Source organism: Sminthopsis crassicaudata, chromosome 5 (assembly GCF_048593235.1).
Source record: "Sminthopsis crassicaudata isolate SCR6 chromosome 5, ASM4859323v1, whole genome shotgun sequence".
In the NCBI taxonomy this organism is placed as follows: domain Eukaryota; kingdom Metazoa; phylum Chordata; class Mammalia; order Dasyuromorphia; family Dasyuridae; genus Sminthopsis; species Sminthopsis crassicaudata.
Window position 1 is genome coordinate 312,379,412 of NC_133621.1, and position 25,609 is coordinate 312,405,020.

Consider the following 25,609-nt stretch of genomic DNA (forward strand, 5'->3'; position numbering starts at 1 on the left):
TTATTATCCCCACTTTAAAGCAGAGGAAACCAGGGCCAGAGGCCCTAATATCCCGTGCAGTGGGCCACAGCTCGGAGGCCAAGTGTCAGGGGGACCCGCAGACCATCCTGCGCCACCTTCTTACAGATGGGGAAACTGAGCCCTCGGTGGCGGGGGCTCCTCCTGTTCCACCCAGCTGTCCGGGAGGCAGACTAACTGACCCACCGATTCTCCCCCGGGCTAAGCATGAAGCCCCGTCTTGAGCTAGCGGCCGACTATGGGGGCTTGCTCTCGCCCGCACTGACTCGGATGGGAGGCGTAATCCCCAAGATCAAGGAGCTGGGCCTTATGTCAGCACCAACATTAATCACCTTAGAAACCAAAGCTCTTCTCACCCCTCGGGCCTCGCTCCAACATTCAGCTCCCAACGGCCTCCTTCTCAGATTCGGCCCCTGAGCCGATTAGCGGCATCTGTCAGGACTAACTGGGCCAGCCGTGGAGAGGGCAGGGGGTGCCCCGGGAGCTTTAGGGAGCCATTACTCTCCATGGATGAGGATGGGATGTGGGGGAAGGAGTTCTCTAAGGCTGGTCCTCGGCTCTACCATTCTGTGTCCGAAGGCCCTCCCCTGTGCTCCGCCGTCCCCCGTTCTAAGCCCCCTCCCGGCTCCAATATCCCCCCGTTCTAAGCCCCTTCCCGGCTCCGCCATCCCCCGTTCTAAGCCCCCTCCTGGCTCCGCCGTCCCCTGTGCTAAGCCCCCTCCCGGCTCTGCCGTCCCCCGTGCTAAGCCCCCTCCCGGCTCCGCCGTCCCCCGTTCTAAGCCCCCTCCCGGCTCCGATATCCCCCCTTCTAAGCCCCCTCCTGTCTCCGCTGTCTCCCGTTCTAAGCCCCCTCCCGGCTCCGCCGTCCCCTGTGCTAAGCCCCCTCCCGGCTCTGCCGTCCCCCGTTCTAAGCCCCCTCCCGGCTCCGACATCCCCCGTTCTAAGCCCCTTCCCGGCCCTGACATGCTATAACATTAACCTTCATCAGTCTGGAAAAACAACACTGCTGAAATGACAATTAACAGAGTACTCTTTTCACAAGAAAAAAAAGCGCATCGTACCCCATCTTATCGTTTCCTGGACCAAAAAACGAGGAACCAGGGAGTGCTAGCTAGCCAAGGCCACGTCAGTGGAAGCTACGAGCTAGCCAGAAGGGGAGGAGAGCCAGCTCTGCCAAAGCACCAGGGTGACCGTGGCCCAGTCCCTCCATCTCTCTGACTCCCCGCAACCGTCAACTACGGGTAACCAAGATGGCGCCGCCTTCTTCCCAGGCCGGCTTGCCGAGGACTCCCAAGGGAGGCTGAGGCCCTGAGCCCAGCTCCGACCCGGCTCCAAGGCAGTCTCCCGCCCCCGAGCTGTAACGCCAGCTAAGATCACCAGCCTCCAGAAGTCCCCAGGGACCCCCCTCACAGAAAGCCGGGAAGGCCATTTTGGGGCTGGGGGAGCGAGGACCAGGAGCAGCTCAGGGTGCGAGTGACCTTTCCTGTGAGACACACGCAGGGACCCCCGAGTTCACAGGACATACATGTATCTTATAACGTACACGTGGGGGCCTCCCAGCGGGATTCTCCAGTCCCCCCCAGGCCCAATTCTGCCCTCGGGACTGTCCAGCAGGGCTCCGAGTGTCCCTGGGGCAGCAGGAGGACTCCAGTGGGCAGTCCGGAGCCAGCTCCTCCCTCGCCGCTCAATGCGTCCCTCTGAAGTCAGAGACTATCCCCTGACCTCCCTCGCCTTCGTTTTCTTGCCCTTTTTCCTGAGGAAACGCCCCTCCTTGTGCCGACATTCGCCAGGGCCTGAGCCCCGGCCCTCACGCAGCCCCCGCTGTGCACACCGGTCCATACCCTGGGAATCCTGCAGTTTTGTTTTGTTTTTACATGGAGTGCGGAGGGAATGGGGAGCACATGGCAGGTTCCGTCCTTTCCAGACTACGATTGTGGGTAAAAGACGTTCCCGATGCTTTCACACCCATTCTCAAGACAATTACTAGCAAGGACAAGGCGCGCTTCTCCCGTCTGCCTTACTTTGCTCGGGTCTGCTGCCCGGTCTCCCGGAAAGAAAAGTGGCCATTGGGAGCCCGGAAGCAGAAGCCCCCGGGGCTTCAGCCCCCTCTTCCTGGCCTTCAGGTGCCCCAGCTCACAAAGGTGGCCACGACATTTGCCAGAGACCCAAAGCTCAGAAGAACTGAGAATCTCGGGTAAGACCCAGCCGAACAGAGCGGCAAGGCGAGCCCGCCGGGGTCCAACCCCCTTCCTCCGTGTGGCTCAGCCCCGGGAGCGGAAGGGAGAGCAACCCGTGACAAGCCCGAAGAAGCGAACCAGGGCCTGGGGAAGGAGAAGCTTGCCGAGCCTTTCGCAGGTCCCCGGCTCCACGGTGGGGGGTCTGCCCTCACGGGGGACCCCAGCAAAGGCCGGACGGGGGGGTCTCCTCAGCCAGGAGAAGGCCGGCCCCCCACCGCGGGATTCCCAGGCTCCCTTCGAGCTGAGAGCCCGCGACGCCTTCCATCTGGGATGCTCAGATCTCCAGAAGAGAGACGTGGAGCCTCGGGAAGTGGCGGATGCTGCTGCCAGGAAAAGATCAGGGAGCGCCACTCGGCCCACTCCGGGAAGCAAGCTTCCATTGGCCCTTGCAACTGAAATTACCTCCTCCTTTCCCCTCTTGTGAGCCTTGGAAAACTAGGCAGCTAGGGGGCGCAGTGGATGGAGCACCAGTCCTGAAGGCAGCAGGACCCGAGTTCAAATCTGCCCTCAGACATAACGCTTCCCAGCTGTGAGGGCCTGGGCAAGTCACTTAACCCCGGCCTCAGGGAAAAAAAGAAAAGAAAAAGCATGAGGCACCTGGAGCGTTGGGGCCATCTCTGGCCCCAGGAAGCCTTGGGAACCCCGCCTCTTTCTGTAGGAGATGAGGAGGCTGTCGGGGGAGTCGCCAGAGGCTCCTGTAAGCTGTGTGTCTGCGGCTTTTAACGGGAGCCAGGGAGCCAGAGCTCCCCCTCATCTGGACCTCGTGGCGCCTCGTGGCTGCTCCAAAACGGATGCCGTTCCTTGGGCAAAGCCCGTCGCCACAAATGCCCCATCTGTGCCCACTGTCCACAGGCGGAAACTGAGGCTCGGGGAACAGCAGCCGCCTGTCCGAGGCTAGTCCTGAACCCAGCTTTTCTGAGCCCAGAACTCAGAACTCCTCCCACGAGCAACATGTGAGCACTTCCCTGGGGGCCGAGACCAGTGGGATAGCAGACTCCTATTTGTGGACTTTCCTGAGGACTTCCTGAGAGCAGCCGTGGGGCTGTGCCTCCAGGGAGGGAGCTGAGGTTCAGAGAGGCCTATGCATTTGCCTGGGGTCACCCAGCCGAGAAGGGTAGGCTTGGGGATCCGACCTCGCCACCCTGTGACAGCGGCCGGTCTCTCCCCGGTGTCTGGGGGACGCAGGAGCCGAGCACTCAAAGCCTGCTGATATGGCTGCATTCAGGGCAGGAGATGCGGGGATTGCTTTCCTTCTGCACAGAGCATACAGCAGGCACTTACTAAATGCTTCTTGTGACTCGAGGAATACTCTCTGGGGCTCTGTATGCCCAGGGCTTGGCCCATAGGAAGCGCTCTCGGCTTAGTTTTTTATACCCGTTATTCATTCCGGCTCATCACCGCCTCCTGGGGGGGCCTCCAGGATGGACTCTCGGGTCTCCTCCTGCTGCTCCCGGGGGGGGGTCTCAGACACTTCTCGAGCTCGGGTCCGTGGCAGTGATGACGTGGCCGTCCGTGCCCGTGGTCAGACCAGCGGGCCACGCCTTGCCAGGGAGCCTTTGGCCCAGAGGAGAGTTTTCTCCAGAATCTGGGGAGTCTAGGGGGATTTATCTGGTTTATGGGATGTGCCAGAGAGCTCCAGGATGAGAGGGATAGAGGCCCGGTCCGTGGAGGGTGGGGGACAACCACAGGCAAGCCCGACACACGTCTCTGGGAAGTCAGGGAGCGCGGCTGAACCCCAGAGATTCAGCACGAGAGGCGCACGGGGAGACAGGGAGTGCAATCTCGGGGGGAACCCCAGACATGAGGCGAGATCTCCGGCCCCATGGCCCCTCGCTACCGGCACCCCCAAAACGACCCCTTGCGAGAAGCAGGGACAGGTACCCTTTGTCTGCTGTTCCCAGCCCTGCCACAGTGACCACAGTGAGACGGGGACTTGGCCAAGAGCGTACAGCCAGTCATCCACGGAGCAGGTATTGGAAGCCAGGGCCCGTCCCCTGAACGCTTCTCAAAGGGGCTGAAGCCAGATGGCCCTAGAGCAGCAAGTCGGAAGGCAAATAAGCATTTACTAAGCACTTACTGTATGCCGGGCCCCAGCGGGCGCTGGCGATACACAAGCAAGAACCCAGTAAGCCCCTCTCCCTTACGTGGCGGCCTTGGGGGATCCGCCAGCAAACTGAAGAGGACAAGGGAGCTGTCCAAGGTCACATGGAGGCACGAGGTCGCGATCACCAGAAGCGTCCTAAAGGCCCCACACATGCTGGACTTGGATGTTTACAAAGCACTTGGCTCATCATCTGCGGGTCCTGATATCCCCTGCATCCCCGGAGGGCAGCACTCCCAGAACCCCTAGAGGGCAGAAGTGCCTTGGCCAGGGTTCTAAGGCAGAAAGTCCAATGTTAGCAGCTGGGAACGTCTGGATAAGAGGGGAGTGGAGGGGGCAGTGCCCTACAGGGACAGCCCCGAACTTCTGGGTCGGTTCCTTTAAACAAAACCAAGCCCGGATGAGTATTGGCCGTCGTCACTGTAGCCTTACCAGCCTGCAGACGAGCGCTCCGCCCACCCAGAACAAAGAGGAGCCTCTGGCGTGGGGGCATTTTGGTTCCCATGCTTTTATGAGCCAACCCCCATTTTCCAAGCTGCTCAGTCCCCAGAGAAGGCTGTTTGTGGGGCCCTTGGCTTCCTGGGCCTCCCTCCTTCTCACCCCTCCAGGGTCAGAACTAGACAGCATTGGCTCCAGCCCTCTCCATTTACAGAAAGGGAAACTGAGGCACAGAGGGGGGGAGGAGTTGGCCAGATCCCGGGGAGATCTGGGATGTCCCGCCTCCAAATCCCAGGTTCTCCCCCCGGTACGTGACTACGTCTCTGCCACGCGATGACTGCGAGACGGTGGGCAGCTTCCTTCAGCACTCTGACCTCCATTATCCTTTTCTATCAAACTGGGACAAGAGCATCAGCGCCCCCTCCACCGCAGGGTGGCTACCGGAGTTGTTCTTTATAAATTTCAACATGTCAGAGACGGGACAGCCTTTGTTGTGAAGATACCCTGAGGACCCCCGGGCCCGTGCTCTGGGCTGGCCTTGACATTCAGGGTTCCTACAAGGGGCGGTTCTAGACCCAGCCCAAGTTCATTATTGCTGCCACATCACTTCATTTCCCAGCCCCTGGAATCACTTCCGGGAGGATTCTGGGACTCGCCGCTGCCCAGGTCACCGGGAGGTTTCTGGTCATTCCCCAGAGGACGGGCCGCCCTTTTGAAAAAGGCGACTCTGGTTTTCTGCCCAAATTCCCAAGCTCCGGAGGCCCCGTTAAGCACTTTGAAGCACATTCCAGATGACTCACATCAGCAAGTTTCCCAGTCTCCCCACCGCCCCCTTGCCGGCCGGAACAAGAGTCAAACGCCGAGGAGCCCCACCTGACCAGCTCCCTCGCAGCCCTGACAGCCCCGCCGCATGCCGGACTCGGGCTACCTCCTCCACCTTCTGCAACTTCTTTCTGACGGTGCAAAAAATACCAGCTCCCATACGCCCCTCTCCCTGCCTCGGACAGTCCCTCACCTGCTGCTGCTCGGAAGCCTCCGAGGCTCCCTAGTACCTACGGAGCAAATGCCCCAGAGCTGGGCATTTAAAGCCCTATGGAACCGGACTCCCCAGGGTCCCAATTTCAGCTCTGGACGCTGGCGTAGGGAGGGCCTGACGAGCCCCAGAGACTTGTGGGTGAGAGGACTCCCCTCCCGAGACCACGCTCAGCCACCTTTTTACTCCGGTGTACACAAAAGGCTAGGAAATCCGCCCCGGCTGAGGTACAGTGGAGCATAATGTTACTATCGACAATAATAATCAAAAATAACTAGCATTTATATCACATTTTAAATTTGCAAGGCCCTTGAGACTCTTGTCTCATTTGATCCTCAGTAACCTCATGAGCTAGGTACTGTTATTATCCCATTTTGTGGATGAGAAAACTGAGGCTGAGAGGTTTTTTTTTCATCTGTCCAGGGTGATCCAGAAAGGAAGGTATGCGAGGTAGGATTCAAACTCCTCTCTTATCACTGCCTCACTTAGCTGCCTCCGGCCCATACTTAGAATACAGAATCAAGAACCTCGTCGGGCAAATCCATCCACTCTCTATCTGATAAAGCTTTATTTTAAGATGGGGAGCCCATTCTCGGTTACAGCAGCTGCTGGATTCAGTCTTACAAATGAGGAAACTGAGGCGGAGGGAGGGGAAACGAGATGGCGCATCCTACGGGGATCCTGTCCCGGCGGGATGTGCGCCTCCCCCCTGCACCACAGAAACCGATGGCACCCAGGGCTTTTCCGTGACCCTCTGACGCCCCATCCTAGACAGAGCCGGGCGGCTCCCTGGCCAAGCGCTTGTAGTTGAACCCGGGTCCGATCCAGCTGCAGGAGCCTAAGGCAGCCAGCTCGGCTGTCGGTCTCCTCGGCTGTAAAATGGGGGTAACCCCAGCTGCTGGGGACCTGAAGGACACAGCGCGCAGGTGGCTTCTGTGTGAGCCCTAAAGCGCCGGGAGCCGCTGCCCGCACTTAGTGTTATTAGAAAAGCCGCCAGGGATCCTCCGAGGTGAGTGCAGGTCCGCACGCCTCCCGCCCCGCAGAGGGCAGAGGCTGGCGCCCCCCCGCCTCACCGGGCACTCACACACAGACGGAAAAGGTGAGGCGTGGAAAACATTCGTGCCCCCAGGCGCAGCGGCAGGAGCCAGACAGCAGGGCGCAGTCTGCCCTTTAAGAAACCGGCTCAGAGAGGGGAGTGCACTTGGCCCCAGACACACAGCGGCGGCCGAGATTCCAGCTCTGGCCCCCTCCTCGCCCCCTCGCGGGGTCCTCCTTCTCCCCATCTCGGGGCTGGAGTACCGGGCTGGGCGCGAGGCAGCTTCCTGGATGGGAGGAGCCCTGGACTCCGAGGCAGCTCATCCCAGCGGGCCCCAGGTGACGACCCTAAGTCCCCAGAGCAGCCAGTCCTTGGAGAACCCCACCTGGGAATCCGGGGCGAGGGGGACGACGCTGCGCTTGGAGCGGTCCCAGGAGGAGGCTCTCGTGCTGGCCAATCTGGACGGACCCCGACGGTGGGACAGGCCCGCCCCTCCCCCGAGCACCCGATTTCCCAGGGGAACCTGAGGGAAGTCCAAGAGACGCCCAAACCGAGAGGCTTTTCTTAGAGGGCACGGGCTCCAACGGGCGATGACTGAGAGCGGATCGTCGCCGTCCCGCCGCCGGCCGCCTGACCTCCGGCCCGTCTCCCGTCAGGACCAGCTGGGAGGTCACCTCCTGGGCCATGAGGAAGGAGACCGGCTTCAGGGAAAGCTGGGAAGGTTCAGTGAGCGACACAAAGTAAAGCACTAAGCAGTGGGAGGGGGCGGCCGGGCAGGAGGGCGCTCCCACGCCAGCCACGGGGAGCCGAGGGAGGGAGAGCGGGGGCAGGGGGAGGGGCCGAGGGCAGGACGGAGGCTACGTGGTTACCCATTGTTACCCTCTGCCTACTGTTTCACTTCACTCTCCCTTTGTTGCGCCAGCACCCACCCACAAACAGCAGACAAAGACCAAACTTCTGTGGGGGGGGGGGGCTGTCCTTGGCTCCCAGGGCCCTTGCAGCTGGGCCAGCAGGCATTCCCCGAGGGAAACGACGACCGCCATTTTGAGCACTCCAGAGTCCGCCAGCTCCGGTTACTGGGTCTCTGGCAAAGGAGAATGGGTAATATCCCCATTTTACAGGCAAAGGAACTGAGGTTCAAACAAGCCATGTCACACAGCAACTGAAGCATGATCTGAAGCTAGGCCTCCATGATTCCGGAACCCCTCTGGAACCCCCGCCCGGCACATTCCCTGGGAATCCCCTTCTGGACAGAGAGGCTCTGGAGACCCCCGCTCAGAGAACGGAAACACCAAGGGTTACAACACGCCCCACACCAGACCGGCCCGTCTCTCGGCAGTTTCCAGATGGGTTTTGGTCCCAGCCTAGGTGGGACCTTTCATTGTTACTCATTTCCTAGCTGGCCGCCCTTTTCTCAGGACATTTGCTGGTCTAGACCCTGGCTTTTTAAACTGTGGTTTGCAGTTCTCACAACTGAATGTGGGGGTCATGAAATTATGATTATTACCAGCAAATGTTTGATTTATAAACCTGCTTTATAGGCCCATATGTCCAGGGTCATGAAAAAAGTTCTGGGGCAAAAAGGGGGCCACGAATGAAAAAGTTTAAGAAGACTTTGGGGAAAACAGCTACTTTCCTCCCATGTGAGCAGATACACATGTGTGTGCACAGAACCGCACGTGTGTGTGTGCATGCGTGTGAGCACGCACATCCGCTGCCTTCTCTGCCTCGTGTGGCTCCTCTGACCTGCCAGGGGCCAAAGATGAGATCAAGAAGTCACAGGCAGAGTATTCAAAGAGCTAAAAAATGCCAAAGTGCGGCAAAAACATTAACAACAATTTAACCCAGAGAGCGATAGCCGTGCAAAGATTTTCCAGACAGAGCCATCAGCAATCACGGAACCTTGGAAATCACCTAAATGTCCAACCATGGAGCAAAGGTGGAATAAATTGTGACGCAGTCACTTAACGGAGTCGTCTAATGCCGTTAAGACGGACAAGTATGAGAAAAACAAAGAAATCGGGGAGGATCCTGATAAAATACTGTGAAGCAAAGAAAGCTGGAGCCTGTTCCAGTGGGGAGCACAAAGGAGAAACAAAGGCTCTGCGAGGGACACTGAAGGAGGGAAGGAGAGTGGGAGGATGCCCTATGGCAAAATGAATTCATTTCAACGTACAGTCACCGGGCAAATGTGGTGGAACGTATGGATGTTCCAGGGAATTCTTTTAACAATATATTTTCTTTTTTTTATAGCTTTTTATTGACAGAGCATATGCATGGGTAATTTTTCAACTTTGACCCTTGCAAAAACTTCTGTTCCAACTTTTCCCCTCCTTCCCCTGACCCCTCCCCTAGGGGGCAGGTACACAACAAAATAAAGGCCAGGGCTCTTTCTCAACGTCACTGATTGCTGATGACAAACATTTCAGACTCCCATCACACATGTGTGGATGCATTCACACGCATCTAAGGGCGCGCACACACTCGCCTGAACGCCCCCGCCTCCATACACACGCACATGCACACGTGTGCACTCACGGACTGCACACGCAGACGAAGGCACATGCACACACATGTGCACGCACACGTGAGGGCACACACTGACATGTGCTTGCTCAGGAGCCCAGCCACTCTCCCGCGGTGTTGCCAACTCCCTCCTTAGACTTTTGGCTCCCAAGTCAAAGAAGTTTACGAGGCTGAATCCAAGCCATGCAGGACTTTGCCTTGGGGGAGCGGGCTGTAGGACCGGGTCTTCCCCTTGCGTGCGACTGGGCCCAAGTCCCGCCACTTTGCAGGCGCTCACTTTCCTTGGCTGCCCAGCACGAGAGGCTAAGGGCTGCCTCACTGTCCATCTCACCTTCCAAATGATTCTGGAGGATCCCACAGCTGGAAAAAGAAGCCTGGGAGGAGTCTAGAACCGAAGGCCCTGGGCGTGACTCCTACTTCCAAAACTTCCTGCCTGAGAAACCTTGGGCGAGGTGCCACTTGCTGAGGAGCCTTTCCAGGTCGGAGATGCCACGACCGAAAAAAGGGGTGGGGGGATGGCGGCCGAAGCGCCCGTGGCGGAGGGGCATTCGGAGACGGTCCGGGCCCATCTGCCTCTCCCAGGGCCTTGCTGGTGCACAGAAAGAAGCCAAGACCAGGACTAGCCCGTGGCTTCCCTTTCAGCCCCCGATTTTCTCAACAAAAAACGGCCAGAAGGTTGTTTGATTGTCTTCTCCCTTCACCTGAGCGTTAGAATAGTGGAGTGGGAGAGGACTGGGTCCTGGACGGAACGAGCGGGGCTCTGTGCTCCTGGCAGGCAGCTCTCTCGGACTAGCAGAGACAGCATCAGGGGAGGAAGTTCCTATAACAGAGTGTTCCTCACACAGATGAAATCATGGGTCTGGATTCCGCCCTCATCTCCTCTCTTGCCCTCCCCTTTCACACACACTCTATGGGAAAATTTGGAAATGGAGGCCAGCAGTCTGGAGAGCACCCTGCCTCTCTCTTTACCGGGCTACTGTGGGTGAGCCTCTGCCTTTTGGAAGCCTCAGTTTCCCTGGCTGTAAAATGCAGGGCTTGGGCTCTGTGGCCTGGAAGATTCTTTCTGGCTTTAAATCTAGGAAGCCCTAAACTCACCGCCAGCTTTTAAAACCCCCACGATTTCCTTCCTCTGGGTCTCGTTCCCTAGTCTCTGGCTTTCCATCTCAAGTGTGCAAAATGGCGTCCTCTTCCTGGCCCGCTGCCCGGGATTCCCGGAGCGACCATGATCGAACGGTGCCAGAGAAGCAAGTCCCCCAGGCTCTCCTTGTCACCAGCCTAGCCTCAACCTCCCTCCCACCCCCCAGCCAGCACCGATGGGGAGGGGCGCCTTCAACCCCAGCCTGCAAGCTCAGAGGGCTTGGAAGCAAGGGGACGATCTGCAGCATGAGCTCCTCGGAAAGTGGCCCTAGCGCCCCTGAAAAAGGGCGGGAGGCAAAAGGGCTCCTCTCAGGCTGTCTGCCCCGTGTTGGGGGCCAAAGACCAACCGGAGCCAGTCAGACGAGGGCAGACAATGGGAACGAGAGCCCTGGAGCGCCGGCTCGCCGAGAACGGGCCCAGGTGGAAGGGAGCAATAGGACTGCCCAGATACACATCCATCCCTGCCAGCGTGCCTATGTGTGCCCGTGGATGCATACAAGATGGCGCTGAGCATGGAGAGACACACCCACTGAACATCAAAGGCCTCAACGGCCTTGTTTGGGCAAGAGGTGCCGCCGAAGTCTCGCTGGGGGCTCGCTCACTCTTTCCTGCACACGCTGAGGGCTATGGGGTTTCAGCTATCTGGAGCTGAGACTGAAAATGGGCTCCCCTCCCACCCCAATGAACTCTGAAAACACAGTCATTTGGGGCTTTCCCCACATCGGCCCATTCGGAGGGCAAACGGCACCTCTGAAGTGTGCTCCTGAACAGCCCCGAGAAGGAGCCCATGCGAATGTGGATGGCATGCAAGACACTGAACAGCCCAGATGGGAGATGGCTCTAAAGCAATTGGGGGCGGAGGGGGGGCAGAGATGAGATAATAAGAGACACTGGGGATTCGCATCCCTTTCCCCAAATTTCTAATGTTTCCTGCTGACATCGAGGCATTTCTCAAACAAATACAAAAAAAGAAAAAGAAATAATAACCCAAAAAATAATCACTGCTCCACTACATCTTGGGAAGATGAGCGTGAGCCCCTATTATAGGTGATACAGACCTTTCTGTAAAAAGCTCAGACTCACTCCTGGTTATAGTAAACCAGCTGGGCGCAGAGGGGTAGTAATTCAGTTTCGGAGGATGAATACAGAATTAAGAAAAGCACAAAGGACTCTCAGCTCTAAACTGATGTGAAACTGGGAGGGGAAAAAAGACTCTCATCTCACAATTATGGATCTACCAAAAATAGCTATATGCAAACCTGATCAATGGCAATTATTAAGTGCCTAATATATATGCTGAGAGTTGGGAATAATAATAATAGCTAATGATTATATAGTGCCTACTATGTGCCAGATACCAGACTAAGAACTTTACAATGAATCTCTCATTCGAACCTCCCAACACCCCTGGGAGGCAGATGAAAACCGACAAAAGCGGAACAGCTGCTTTGTCGTCAGAAGTTTTAATATAAAAATTATGCTTAAAAAAAAAACTTCTTTTTGAGATAATTTTTAAAAACCAATGCAACTTTCTGCTGTTCACCCATTCAATTTTTGAAGGGGAGTATCAGGCGACCCCTATTTCAACCCAAATATCTATAGCCTGCTTTCTTTGTTCAAGGTCTCCAAATGGCTTTTACCAAAAATCACGACAGAACCGGGAAAGCATTCCATGGCTTATAAATGTCTTCCCAATCCTAAAAACCCAAAGAGTATTTCAACACCCAGCTGACGTCACAAAAGAAGATTCAAAAGACCAGATGCAAATTTAAAATGGTGGAGGGCCTTGATTGTGGCAGGCTGGAGATCCAAATCCCCAAATGGCATAGCTGGAGGTGTCCTCCTCCCATCTCCCAAACAGCATGGGCTTAGGGGTGGAGGGAATGAAAAGTTCATTTAAGAAGGCTATTTTAATCAGCAAATATCACTTGTTTATTTTGACCTGGGTTCTTAGAAATTGTTGATTCTGCACCAGAAATATGCTCGGTGTCCCAACAAGTAACAGACAGTCCTAATGACAGACTGGCCCATCTGTGCTGTGAGAATGTACCATTTCAGGCTGGGAGTTCACTTTATATAGAAAGGAGAGCTCAGAGAAGGCGCTGCCCAGAATTCTCTTTATATACACACACATATGCACACGCACACACATGCACATGCACACACATGCACGCACACACAACTGGCAAGGACTGTCTGCCATCAAGAAAGGTGATCATTAGACTGATGAAGAATCGTTTAGAGACTAAAAAAAAAATTATTCCACGTTTAACCCCGATTTCTTTCTTCATTGTTCAAGTTTAAAACTAAGAGTTAGACTGGGGCAATCATATGGCATCAGCTAGTTAGCAAAATAAAGCATATGGGACACCCTGCCTCAGTATACTATTCTGGCATTAAGCCTAGTAGAAAATATTGACTTGGGAAAGGAGAGAGAATTAATTTTTTCCTCTGCACAAATTTTTTTTTAATGTAGTAGAGTAAGATGAAGTTCTATAAATTACCATTTGATTGGCTATCAATCAATAAGCATTTATTAAGCACTTGGGTTAAGTACTGATCTGCACTTGGCTGAGGGGGTTCCCTCACTGGGAGTTCCCTACACCAGTGAAATCACAAATGTGCTCAAAAAATGCCCCCTCTATAATTCTAATATTCTCAGTATCTATATATATCCAACCAGAAAGTTGGTGGGGTTTCAAAATTTTGCATTAGCTGTGTCCGGCCTCAGTGCCTTTGGAACATATGGGCAATGTGCAATCCAGAGAAATATGAAGGGAGGGAACATTCGCTCTCCTTCCTGTACACGCACATCTCTGGAACCCACCGGGTTCGCTCCAAAGGGGTCGGAGCTGTTTCTCCCAACCCGGGACACTTGCTTTCTGAGCAAAAGCCCCTCCCTGTCTCCCTCCCAGAACACTGGTCTCCAGCAGGGCTGGCCAGCTGGCCACGGAAAGCCTTCCTCAGCATATTCCCCAGAAGGAAAAACGGAGAAGTCTTATTGGGGCAGATTTCCCTGGGAGTGTAACTTTAAACTTTCTGTCCCCAACCAGAGATTTTCTATAAATCACCATCGCATTTGACTTAAAGTGACAATGAAACTCCGAAAACAAAGGCTTATTTCTGGGCAGAAGCGCTGGACTAGTCATGTGGAGGAGCTGGGAGCTGGATATATGGTGATCCTGTCTTCCTTTATGGGCAAAACTACAATTTTTTTTTTTTAATTACAAACTTGGACACTTTAGAAGCCACTCAAAAAATTCCGGTAAAGTCTAGAGGCAATTGAGAGGGAAAAAAAAAAATAATAATACTGAAAAAACCAAGGTGTGCCGTGATCTCAAAAGTTATTACCAATTAAATCAAAACATCTTCGGGATTTAGGTCCACTCACAAAGGCCCCCATCGGTGGCTCCAGCGAAAACTCGGGGAAGACGTTGTCCCAATACTAGCTTCGTTAGATCAATGCTAAGTCCGATGGAGCTCTTCTGCTATGATTCCCTCTTTGATGAACAGCTAATTTCTGTGATTAAACATAGATAGGACTATTCCTATCTCTATTTAAATATCTCTATATCTTAGTACACAACTAGCTTCTCTACATGAAAAGAGCTCAATTTAAAAAAAATCAGTAATAACTTTCCTTAAAAGAATTAAGTCAATATATTAAAATACCTAGATATGAATTTGCTTTTCTTTAAAAAAAAAAAAAAAAAGTTTAACCTCAAAGAACTACAGAAATGAGTTGCCGTTATTTAAAATGACAAACTGAAACAATCTAGTAGAGCCAGAAGTCATCTGGGGCCCAGTAGCTGAGAAAATGAAGCCGTTTGCCTAGTTTCCAACGTGCCGAGTTCTGTTTTGCTCTCCCGTCCAGCTGGTTGGTCCGGGCTGCTGCCATCTACCCCTTCTTCTCTCCCTTGGCCAAACAGAGCCACACAAAAGGGTAACATGGGCCAAGACTATTGATGGATCTCGGAGGAGGGAAAAAAGGGTCCCATCTGCTCCAAGGCTAGAAAGAGAAGGGCCCGGGGAGGAACCTGCCCCCGCTCCTTCTCACGGCCTTCTCCAAGGCCGGCGCCCGACGAAAGCAGGCTCGACTGGGGGTGGCTTTTCTAACCAGGCGGTTAAGGTTTAAACAACAGAACGACAGGAAGCATTCGGAAACCTTGGCAGGGCCTGGGCGAGGGCGATTCCTGACAATGTCGCCTGACTTTCTCCCCACCCGGGGCAGCAGGGCTTTGCTTCTGAGCTCCAGTGAGACGGACCCCCGGGAAAGGACTTACCCACAGAGCAGCAGCTACCCTTTCCTTTCTTAAAATCAAAGAGAAAGCCAGCCGGAGGGCTCCTCTCCGCCTTGGCAGGCCGGGCGAGCCGGAGAACTCTTCCCATCAGCCTCAGAAGGACAGGCTCAGAGCGCTTCCCAGTCGGAACGCCAGGGGCAGCTCAGGCAGGCTGGCAGCCCGGAGCCCGGCCGAGGGGAGCGCCAGCCTGGGCAGCGCCTCCGCCCGGCTCGGGAGCCCAGGGCGACAGGTTCGCACACGAGTCCGAGGCGGGCTAAATGAACACCACCCAGCCCTGTGGATGGGAAGAACACACTTTTGTCTCCTCCTTCCCTCTGAACTGGCTGCACAGGCCCCCACGTAAGCACGGGGCTGGCTGGCTGGGCCCCGCCCACCAAGAATTTTGAAAGATGCCATGGGTGTTGGGCTGATGGAACAGAAGGGCTGAGCAAAGTGCGCGCCCGCGCGCATGCGCAAGCTCACACACACCACAGACCCCCCCACCTTCCAAATGGTTCCTGCAGGACTTTGTCAGGGGAGCACCCAGACTCCCTGGAGAGCAGTGTCTGTCTCTCTATCTTCAGGGGTCAGAGACGGGGCCGCCCGACTAGCCCTCCCTCCAGCTTTCCCCGGCCCGGGAGCCCCCATTGCCATGGAGCTGGCGAGGGTGGCTCCGTCCATCCAGCCCCGCTTGGTTTTGTCTCAGGGGCAGGAGAAGCCAAAATTCGTCGGGGTCGGTCCCAGCAATCAGGATGCAAGATTAATTGCTCTCCTGAACAAACAGTGGTGGGGGAGAGCCAGCAGCCCCCAAGGGATGTGGGCCCAGCCACAATGCGGGGAGCCTCAGACGCACGGGGTGGGGGGGCACTGCGGGCACGCTAACACAGAAGGCTTTATAGTCTCGGTCCTTCAAGTCTCCATGTGAATGCTGCCGCCCGGGTGTTTGCCCCGTGCGTGATGGGAAACAGGCTCTGAAGAGCAGCTGAGACTGAGGAGGTCTGTTCCTGGGAGCCCACCCCACTGGAGAGACAGCCCCGAGAACCGGCCTCCGCCGTGCCAGCATCAGGCCTGGCAGCCAGCGCCAGGCAAACAGATGCCGGGGGAGGGGGAGACGCTGCCACATGTGCCCGGCCGCTCGCTCATTCCCAGGTCGGGATGGAGGGGAAGTGTCTCATTTCCTTCCCCCCACTCTCCACCCATGTCCTGAAGGCCGAGGCCCCCCAGTCAACAACACCCAGGCCCCCCTCAGCTTAACGGAGGAGGGGAACTTCAAGTCAAGGGCCCTGAAAACAGACCGTGAGGTGGCTGGCTCCCTGCCTCAGAGGGCAGAGGGGATGGCTAGGGGCACCAGCGGGCGAATGGGGAGGAAATCCCCCGCTGCCTCAGGGCCCACGAAGATGGTCACCGGCAGAAAGTCATCCCCCCCGCCCTGTGTCTTTCAGTGCCCCAGCAAAGACAAAGCCTGAGTGCCCGCACTCCAGGAAGTATCTGCACCTCGGGACACTTCTCCCGGGGGGCTGGAACTTTAGAACTCCCTGGCAGCCAGAAACCCGGATGGAACAAAGAAGGGCTGCTTGAGTCAGGCCCTCGGCCCTCTGCACCCCGATTCCCGCCCTCTGGCCCTGTGCCTGCACGTGGCCGCAGGGGACCCAGGGGGTACCTGGGATTCCCCTTCTGCCCACTCACCACATGCCCACAGCCAAATAGTGTCACAAAAGGGGGGAAATCAGAATCAGCCATTTTGAGGGGCTTATGCCGCCTGAGCATTAAGGGTTTGGGGGTGCCTCTGGCCCCTGGCCTCTCCCACTCCCCACATCCCAAGGCCATCATTTGGCAGACCAATGAAAGGCCCCAAACTGAGCGGTGCATTTGGGGAAGGGAGAGATGGGCTGTGAAAAACAGAGCCAGGAGCGGGTCAGGGCGACGCGAAGCAAGAAGCAGGGGAGATCCCCAGCACATCCCTCAGCCTCTGCTACAACTTTTGAAACTTGTCCCATAAGAGCTCTGAGGGACAAACGGCCTCATCCTTTCCAGGAAAGCCTGTATGGGTGGTCAAGATGACCCGTGAGAGACAGCCGGCCGGCCCGTTTGCCCGCGGCTTCTGGTGTCCCGCCCCTCCACCTAACCGACGGCTGGTCCTCATTTTCCCCTATAGAACCGTTAGAACCCTGAGATGTGGAAGAATCTCCTCTTTCCTTAGAACTCGCAGCAGCCATGAGGGTGGCCCTGCTGGCCGGACCGGACGGAACAGACCCCTGCCTGCCCCAGCCCAGGCTGATGGCTCTGGGACTGGGCAGAGAAGAGGCTTCGGACAAGGGGGACTAAAGCTGCCGGGCCCATGAACCCTAGTGCGTCCTGGCGCTCCTGAGTCCACATTAGCCGCTTTGAGGCCCCCACGGCAGCTTCCAGTGCCAAGATGGACAAAAGCACTGGGCCTGGGTGCACGACACCGGGCTAGATCCTTTGGCCCATGGGGCCCATCGTATCCACTTGTTTCCTTGTAGCTGCTCCAAGCCCCTACCCAAACGCCCCGGAATGAGAACACAGACAAGAACCTTACCTCTCTTTCCAGTGGCCCTTTCTGACGCTCGCAGCCCATGGACAACTGGCACACAGCACACCCCTGAGGGCCAGGGAGGACGCCACGTGTCTGGTGGGATATGATGCGGGGAAATACCCCCCAGGCCCTTGGTCGGTTCGCGTGCCCTCATTCTCTCGGACGTGGAGCCGCTTCAGCCAGCTGCAAGAGACCCACAGAATGAGTAAGGACCAGTCTCTACAGGGGTCATCGGGGCAGAGAGCAGGCTGCAAAGGCTGGTGGGAGTATGTGCGCCACGGGCCTCTGAGCACAGCGCTCGCTCTCCTTTCAGCATCTGTGAAGGATCTGGGGCCACTGAACAGCCGTGAAGGGAAGGAGCGTCCTCTCTGCAAGGATTCTCCCAGACTCCCTCCTCACCATGGCTGGCTCCCCTATGCCCAGAGAAAGTTTCGCATGCCCACTCCTCTGAGTGCCAAGCCAAGTGCCCGAGGGGCAAGGTTCCCCTGGAATGACCAGCAGAGTCTGAGGTTGGCAGAGCAGGGGGAGACCCTAAAACAGAAGATGGCAGAGCAGGGGAGAACGTGAAATGGCCCAGGGGGAGGGACTCGGGAGGCCTTGGACACAGCCCCCTCGTCCTCCTGAAGTGAAGATGGCAGCCCCCACAAGCACCAGACCTCGGTCCTCAGGCTTGCCACGGCTCCCCGGACTCGTTCAAGAGGAAGTCTCCATTTCTATAAAGGGCGCACCTTTTCTTTAACAAGGAAAACAACAATGGGAAAAGAGGGGACTTTTGTTCCCACAAATCCAGCCTCACAGCCGGAAAAATTGCCGTGGTCTTGGTGAGGTCCCTGCAGGTTAAATGAAGGGAAACAAGCAATCCCCAACCACTCCTGGCCCCTCTGTCTCTTTCCCACTGCTCCCCAAAGCAGGCCACGTGGGTGCCACGCAAGGATACGCTAACAGACATTTGTAGCTGAGGTCCCTACACACTTACAATTTAGAATCACTTTGGTTATCATAAAAACATATGGAAAAAACCTCAGCTACAACCTAATTATTTTATTATAATTTAAAATGTAATTATAAAAGGCTGATCTAGATGTAAATATCTCTCTTAAATATATTCTAAAGAAATTCTGGATTTAAGAAACTCAAATCACCTGGCAAATATTTCTCTGAAGTGCTATTCTTATCATAGGAGTTACAGCGTGGGGGTGGGGGGGAGGGGAAAAGCTGCTGCAATTTTTAGAAAAGTGACTGCCCTGGAACTGTCCCCACAAAGGCACTGAAGAGCCAACATTTCACCACCAGAAGGCAACTGTCTCGCCTGAATTTTTTTCTTTATTTGCTATGACTGTGTGTGTGTGTGTGTGTGTGTGTGTGTGTGTGTGTGTGTGTGTGTGTGTGTGAGAGAGAGAGAGAGAGAGAGAGAGAGAGAGAGAGAGAGAGAGAGAGAGAGAGACAGAGACAGAGAGAGACAGAGACTGAGAGACAGAAACAGAGAGAGACAGAGAGAGAGAGAGAGACAGAGAGACAGAGAGACAGAGAGTGAGAGACAGAAACTGAGAGTGACAGAGACAGAGACACAGAGAGAGCAGAGAGAGAGAGAGACAGAAAGACAGAGAGACAGAGAGAAAGAGAGAGAGACAGAGAGAAAGACAGAGACAGAGAGAGAGACAGAGAGAGAGAGACAGAGAGACAGAGAGTGAGAGACAGAGACTGAGAGAGACAGAGAGAGAGAGAGAGAGAGAGAGAGAGACAGAGACAGAGAGAGACAGAGACTGAGAGACAGAAACAGAGAGAGACAGAGAGACAGAGAGACAGAGAGTGAGAGACAGAAACTGAGAGTGACAGAGACAGAGACACAGAGAGAGCAGAGAGAGAGAGAGACAGAAAGACAGAGAGACAGAGAGAAAGAGAGAGAGACAGAGAGAAAGACAGAGACAGAGAGAGAGACAGAGAGAGAGAGACAGAGAGACAGAGAGTGAGAGACAGAGACTGAGAGAGACAGAGAGAGAGAGAGAGAGAGAGAGAGAGAGAGAGAGAGAGAGAGAGAGAGAGAGAGAGAGAGAGAGAGGAGCCAGAGGGAGGGAGAAAGAGAGAAGGGGAAAGGAAAGAGACAGAGTGGGGAGAGAAGAGAAGAGAGGAGAGACAGAGACAGAGAGGAGAGAAGCAAGAAGAAGAGGGGAGAGGAAAAAAGAAAAAGGAAGAAGAAGAAGAGAAGGAGGAGGAGGAGAAGAAAGAGGGAGGAGAAAAAGACAGATGAATGCAGCAAGCCAGAAGTCTGGGATAGTGGCTCCAAGTTCAAATCCCAACTCCATCTCTTCCCTACAACCCCTGCCATGAGGTCCATGGTTACTCTATGTCTAAGCCCTCCCACTTCTGACCTCAGATCTCCTGGGAAGTCCTGGCCAGCTTAATTTGAAGGGAAGCTCTTCCCAGAGAGCACTGGGCTGCACCCCGACTGTGGGGTTCCGAGGCTAGGCCACGTGTTACTGCAAATACCCATGGACACCATTTGTAAAATCCCCAAAGGAGTCTGCTTTGGTTGACTGTCTATGGAAATCACCTGATGGTGACCACTTTCTCAAAAGATTTTCTCTTTGGAGACAGAGACACCCCCCTTTCTCACACAGCCCCTCTCTCGCTCCACTTTCCTTCCTTGAAAAATGAAGATCTTGATCTACTCCATTTCTTAAGGCCCTGCCAGCTCTGGTAGCCCAAGGTTTGATCTGTTTGAAATCATATTTCCAGGAACACACGGATTCCGTTTGATCCAAAACAACAGCCACTAGTTGGGCCTCGGCCGTGTCCAGAGTCCCTGGCAGAGATAAAAAGAAAGGAGACGACCCCAGCCCTTCATTCAAAAAGCCCCAAATCAAGGCAGGTCCATGACCAAGGCAGGAGTCAGAAGACCATGTTCAGAGCTCACTTCCAATCCTTGTTCCCGACAACTGAGCGCCAGCCTCTTAACCCCAGGTGCCCTCAGATTCTTCACCTCCGACCTGGGGGGCCGACCCACCCGGCCTCTGAGGCCCCTTTAGGTTTCAGTCTCTGAAGCCATGGTTTTGGGAGGACCTGGGAGGAGGGAGCAAATAAGAAAGGCAGGGCTGATGTGGGAAAGGATCAATAACAATCGTGTGGATGGGGACCAAGGATGCATCTAGGTTGGAGAGGGCACCTAAGCTGGACCCACAGGAAGAGAAGCATTTCAGCAAATGGAGCCAAGGAGGAACCTCCCAGAGGATGCAAAGGCAACAGCCCAGGCAATCCCCAAGGCCGAGGCCATTGTTGGCATTTGATGCTGAGTGGGGTCCGCTTCCACTGGTCGGCTCTGTCCAATCATACAGTGTTCTGTAGCCCATGGGCATTGTGAGAGTCCTGGCGGCCATCTCATCACGGCCCAGACCTGCACCTCCTCCCCAAGTGCTCTGGAGAGCAGCCCAGCCCGTACAGCCTCGGCTATGGGCAGAGCACTTTGTGGGGCCGAACCTAACCCGACAATGCCAGGAACGGTCACGAGAAAGTTTCAAAGTGGCACCCAACAACCTTGGGAAGCCAGAGACCTGGCATAGAGCTAAAAAAGTGGTTTCCCGTGGAAGACCCAGAGCGAGCCCGACCCTGGATGGCCATCCGTCTACCCCGCGATTCAGAACGGGAAGGGGCTTCAGAAATACCCAGAACTCTACCTTTGCTTCACAGGAGTGGGAAGAGAACGGAAGTGACTTTCCCAAGATCACCCGGCAAGTCAGGGTACAGTCACCAGGTCTCTGCAAAGCTGACCGGACATCGGGGGAGATCTGCACAGCCCGCTCCAAGCAGAATTTCAGAACACTGTTACAGCCACACAGACCACGAGAGAACCAGACCAAGTGCGAAGCTTGATGCCAGGAAAATGTTTATCTTTGCATGGTACACAATGGGCGCCTAATATCTGACCCAGAGCAGGAGCAGTCTAGATGGCCTTTCCCAGTGATTTGCCAACAGAGTCACTCACAGCCTGGCATATATAGGCCGGGGGATCCTGGGCTAGCCAATTCACCCCTGCGACTGTTTTCTCAGCTGGGAAATGGGGACAATCAGAAAACCTGCCTCGAAGGGCTCTTGGGAGACCTAAGCCAGACAAAGTATGGAAAATCCTTTGGGAGCCCTAATGCACCTCCCGGAATGTTAATGGACTGCAGCTAGCCAGCTATCACAGCGGTTGTCTGAGGCCCAAAGGGTCACCGTAGCACACTGGCCTACCTGCCTCCCCTTAGGTATCCCCGACTCCCAGGCAGTCAGAGTGCTGAAGCCCATGGACCCTGCTCAGAGCCCTGAGCATAAAATGCAGGGGAGGACCAAGGACACCAACCCTATTGAAATAGTTCTCAAACTTTTTTTTTAAGTTCATACATGCCACATTAATAAATTCGGATTCTAGTTCAACTCCTTTTTTTTTTTTTTCCAGAAGAGACAGAAAAGCAGAGAGGGAAAAGGAACAGCTGAAGGTTGCACAGCCAGAATTGAAACTCTGGAGACCGAGAGTAGACCTGGCCCTCTCTCTCCTAACTTATACTACCTTGACACCAGGAAACCAGGATGGGGGAAGGATAGAGAGAAAGAAGGGAAGGAAGAAAAGAAAGAGAAAGAAGGAAAAGAAAAACTAAAAGTGGAAAAAGAGAGAAAGAAGAGGAAAGAAAATGAAAATGAGGATGACAGAAAAGAAAAAAGAAGGAAAGGCAGAAAAATAAAAAGACAGAGAAGAGAGAGAAGGGGCAAAGGAGGGGGGGAGAAAGAAGAGAGAGAGAAAGAAGGATAAAAAGAGAAAGAGAAAAGAAGGAAGGAAAGAAAGAAAGAGAAAGGGGTAAATTAAAAGGGAAAAGGAAAGAGAAAGAAAAAAGGATGATAGAAAATAAAAAGGAAGGATAGAAAGAGAAAAGAAAAGGAAATAAGAAAGAAAAGAGAAGAATGGGAAAGGAAAGGAAGAGAGAGGATAGAAAAAAGAAAGGAAGAGAAAAAAGGAAAAAGAAAAAGAATGACAAAAGAAAAAAGAGAGGACAGAACAAGGAATGAAAAGAAAGAAGAAAAAGAATGGGAAAAAGAAACAGAGAGAGAGAGAAAGAAAGAGAGAGGGAGAGAGAGAGACAGAGACAGAGAGAGAAAGACAGAGACAGAGACTTCTGAAAACTATCATCAGGAAACTATGAAAATGTTTTCTAGTTGAGATTTTCTAAAAATTCTAGAAAATGTCTTTCTTTCTTTCTCTCATTCCTTCTTAAACATGACTTCAGCATCTGTGTCCCTCAGAAGACTGGGTTTTTCAGGCCCTGGGTCCCTGTAAAAAACATTCATCAGCCCTGAAAATCAATATTTGATAAAGGCCCATTGTTGATGGTTGAAACAATTGTTTCTGTTTTCCTGCTCCAAGTTGGGGGGGAGGGGGTGTGTAACTGTTCCTCCCCCCCCCCATGCTTTCACAGGCTTCTAGAAAGACAAAATTCACTAACTCTACCTGAAGATCAACTCCAAGCTGCACCTTTTTCTGGGACCACAACTGTGCTTAAGGATCTCTTAGAACGGCCTCCAGGGCTCATGGAGCCAGGAGATCTGGATTCAAATGCCAAGTTAGATACTTCTGTTCATCAAGTTTTACTTATGGGCCCAGTATGTGCAGATGCTACATTAGACACCACAAAAACATGGTGCTGGGGGCTATAGCCTGCGTATAGACTGCGTACCCCGCCAGTCTCCCCAGCTTCAAAGTCCAGTTCTGTCGCTACCACTGTGACGATAGGTTCATCATATTGCCATCTGAAAAATGGGCCCTTTGGACTTTCTTGGCCCCGAGGGCCCCCAAAGCTCAAGGCTGGAGATCCTCCATTGTGACTATGGCCCAAAAAATGGCAGACAAAGACAGAGTAGGGAGATGGCAAGGGAAGGGATATGCCCGCTATTACACAGCCAAGACCCAGGGCTCTGCCCCACTGAGCCAGCCTGCCTCCCTCCCACCTGAAGTCTGGCTCCTCATCTGTAAAATGGAGATAATGATCATTGCCACATCTACCCCATAGGGCTGGAAGGAAGCCCCTTTGCAAATCTACAGAAATTTGCTGCCCTTCAAAGAGCAGGGCCGGTGAGAGGGAGCCGTCCCCTACACCCGTCCTCTTTCAGATCACACAATTCGTCTACAGAGTAAATGCAAGCAAGGCTCCCTGGCTGGGCCCTTCTCGGACTCCCAGGACCCTCTTTCCCTCCTTTCCCAGCACCTCGGCTTTGCCAGGCCGAGACACCTTCGGTGCCAGACAATGAGCAAGACCCGAAGGGGGCTGGGCCCCAACGTCCCAATCTTCCCAAACAATTGCCCCCGAGGGTTCTGGGAGTTGGGCATCCACAGACTCTGGTGATGTCTGCTCGGCCAAAAGACAACAAATGCCAGATCTCAAGATTAATGGTCTTCAGAGTCTGGGGAAGGGAGGGGGAGCACAGAAGAGAGACTCCGCTCTGCCCCTTCTTAGGGAGATGACCCTAGTCGAGTCACTTCCTGCCTCTGGGACATCTTGAAAAGGAAGGGCTGGGAATAAATGGGCAAGCATCCTATCATCTCTAAAAACCCATGGTATCTTAGGAGATGAGGAAGAAACAGAGCCCTGCACGGCCTGGGCTCGGCATTCGGGAGGCGGCTTCTTAGAGTCTGAGGGTTTTTGTAAACAAGTTTACTTATGATTCACCAAAGGAAAATAAAAAGATAAGTCTGCCCCTTCCCCCTCCCAAAATGTGAAATGAGAAATAGAGCCTCTGTTCCATCGATCACACACGACTCCCTCTTGGAAAGCAATATCAGAATGGCTTCATTCACTAGTGCCCAGAAGCTACTTTTGCTCAAAAACAAAACGATCCAATACCCGAGTTGGGGGGGAGGTGTGTGTGGGGGGGTGATTTCGAGGATTTTCTCATTGATGAACCAGCCTGAAATGCATGATCTCATCTCTCAAACATTTGTCCATGCCCCATTATTTTCCCCTTTCAGTTTGCCCCTTTGAGAAAAAGTCTGTCCCACGCCAGGGCGGCCATGTCTGGCCGGCAAGGAGGAAAGCCAGAGCCGCCCGAGCCAGAGCTCCGATCCACACGGTATCTGCCCTGCCCCCCAGGCTGCCTCCTCCTCTGCCTCTATGTGCCCTCAGAAAGACCAAGGCCACGTGGTGGAGTGAGCCTCAAGTGGAGGGCCGCCCAGTCCAGCTCGGAAGGCACCATCTTGCCCGGCAGACAGAGCCATTCTAGCCCCACCAAAATAAGCCGCTAAGCACAGCAAGCTGCCGATCTGCACCTGTTCCAGGCAGAAAACGAGTGACACTGCACTTAATGGGAGAATGCCTCATTAGGACCCATTTCAGCTCTCTGAAAGGAAGGTGTCACCCACCCTGGGCTCTCACCACCCCGGAAGAGCCGAAGCCCGGGAGAACGTCACTGATGGCTGCCGGGTAGACCCCGTGGATTGCTCCAGTGTGGCCACCGGTCAAGTAAAGTGATGGCAGTCCTTCTGTCCTCCTCCTCTTCCTTCCCTCTGTCCTCTCTACTCCTCCTTTTCCTCCTCCTCCTTTCCTCCTTCCTTCCTCCTCTTCTTCATCTCTCTCTCTTCCTCTTCCTCCCTCTTTCCTCTTCTTCCTCTCCCCACCCCAAGGCACCAGGAAGCCGTCCACCTCTCTGCCTTGCTTCAGCCCTTACCTCCCTCCCCGGGATCCCGGGAGCAACGATCTTGGAACAGCGTCTGTCCTGACGAAGAGGGGAGGGGGGGCCCAGGGCCCAACCCTCTGACGGCACGCCACACGCACACAATGGCACATAGGCTCCCTGCCTTCTCGTCTCCTTCCAATCATAGCTCAATATTTTAAATTCGGGAAGGGCAGAAATCAGAGGCACCCTCGGCAGAAGTGTTTACATGTCACGACTATGTCTCGCTCACTCTCTTACCCTTTTCTTAACCCTAAAAATTCCCTTTCTTTTCTCTTTCCTTTTGGCCTGAATGGGGCACTCGAGCCCCGAGAAAGCAGAGCCGGACTACCAGAGTTGTCTTTCTTTGCACATCTTACAGCAACAATAAAAATCCACCGTAAGCCCGGAGCAAGTAGAACCTTGGGCACAACTTCAGCTTGGTGAGCCGGGCACCTCGAAGGCTCACTCTCTCATTAGGAATCGATCCAGTGGCTCCCATACCACAGCATGGCCCATAGCAGCCTGTTTATTTGTTTGGAGGCAGCGGAATAACCATGCCTTTCATTTGGGTT

The 25,609-nt window shown here is 54.3% G+C and overlaps 1 protein-coding gene across 4 annotated transcripts in view; it reads right to left on the reverse strand.

Moving 5' to 3' along the window:
* Positions 1-25,609, reverse strand: part of LOC141545113 (uncharacterized) — an 84,826-nt gene that overhangs the window by 25,619 nt on the left and 33,598 nt on the right. For 2 of the 4 annotated variants that reach the window (XM_074272082.1, XM_074272081.1), the window contains exon 2: positions 17,367-17,546. In XM_074272082.1, the coding sequence (XP_074128183.1) occupies positions 17,367-17,546 (180 nt within the window). Of the gene's footprint in view, positions 1-9,099; positions 10,210-17,361; positions 17,547-25,609 lie in introns of those variants that run through there. The other 2 variants (XR_012482893.1, XM_074272083.1) reach the window with 2 other exon arrangements.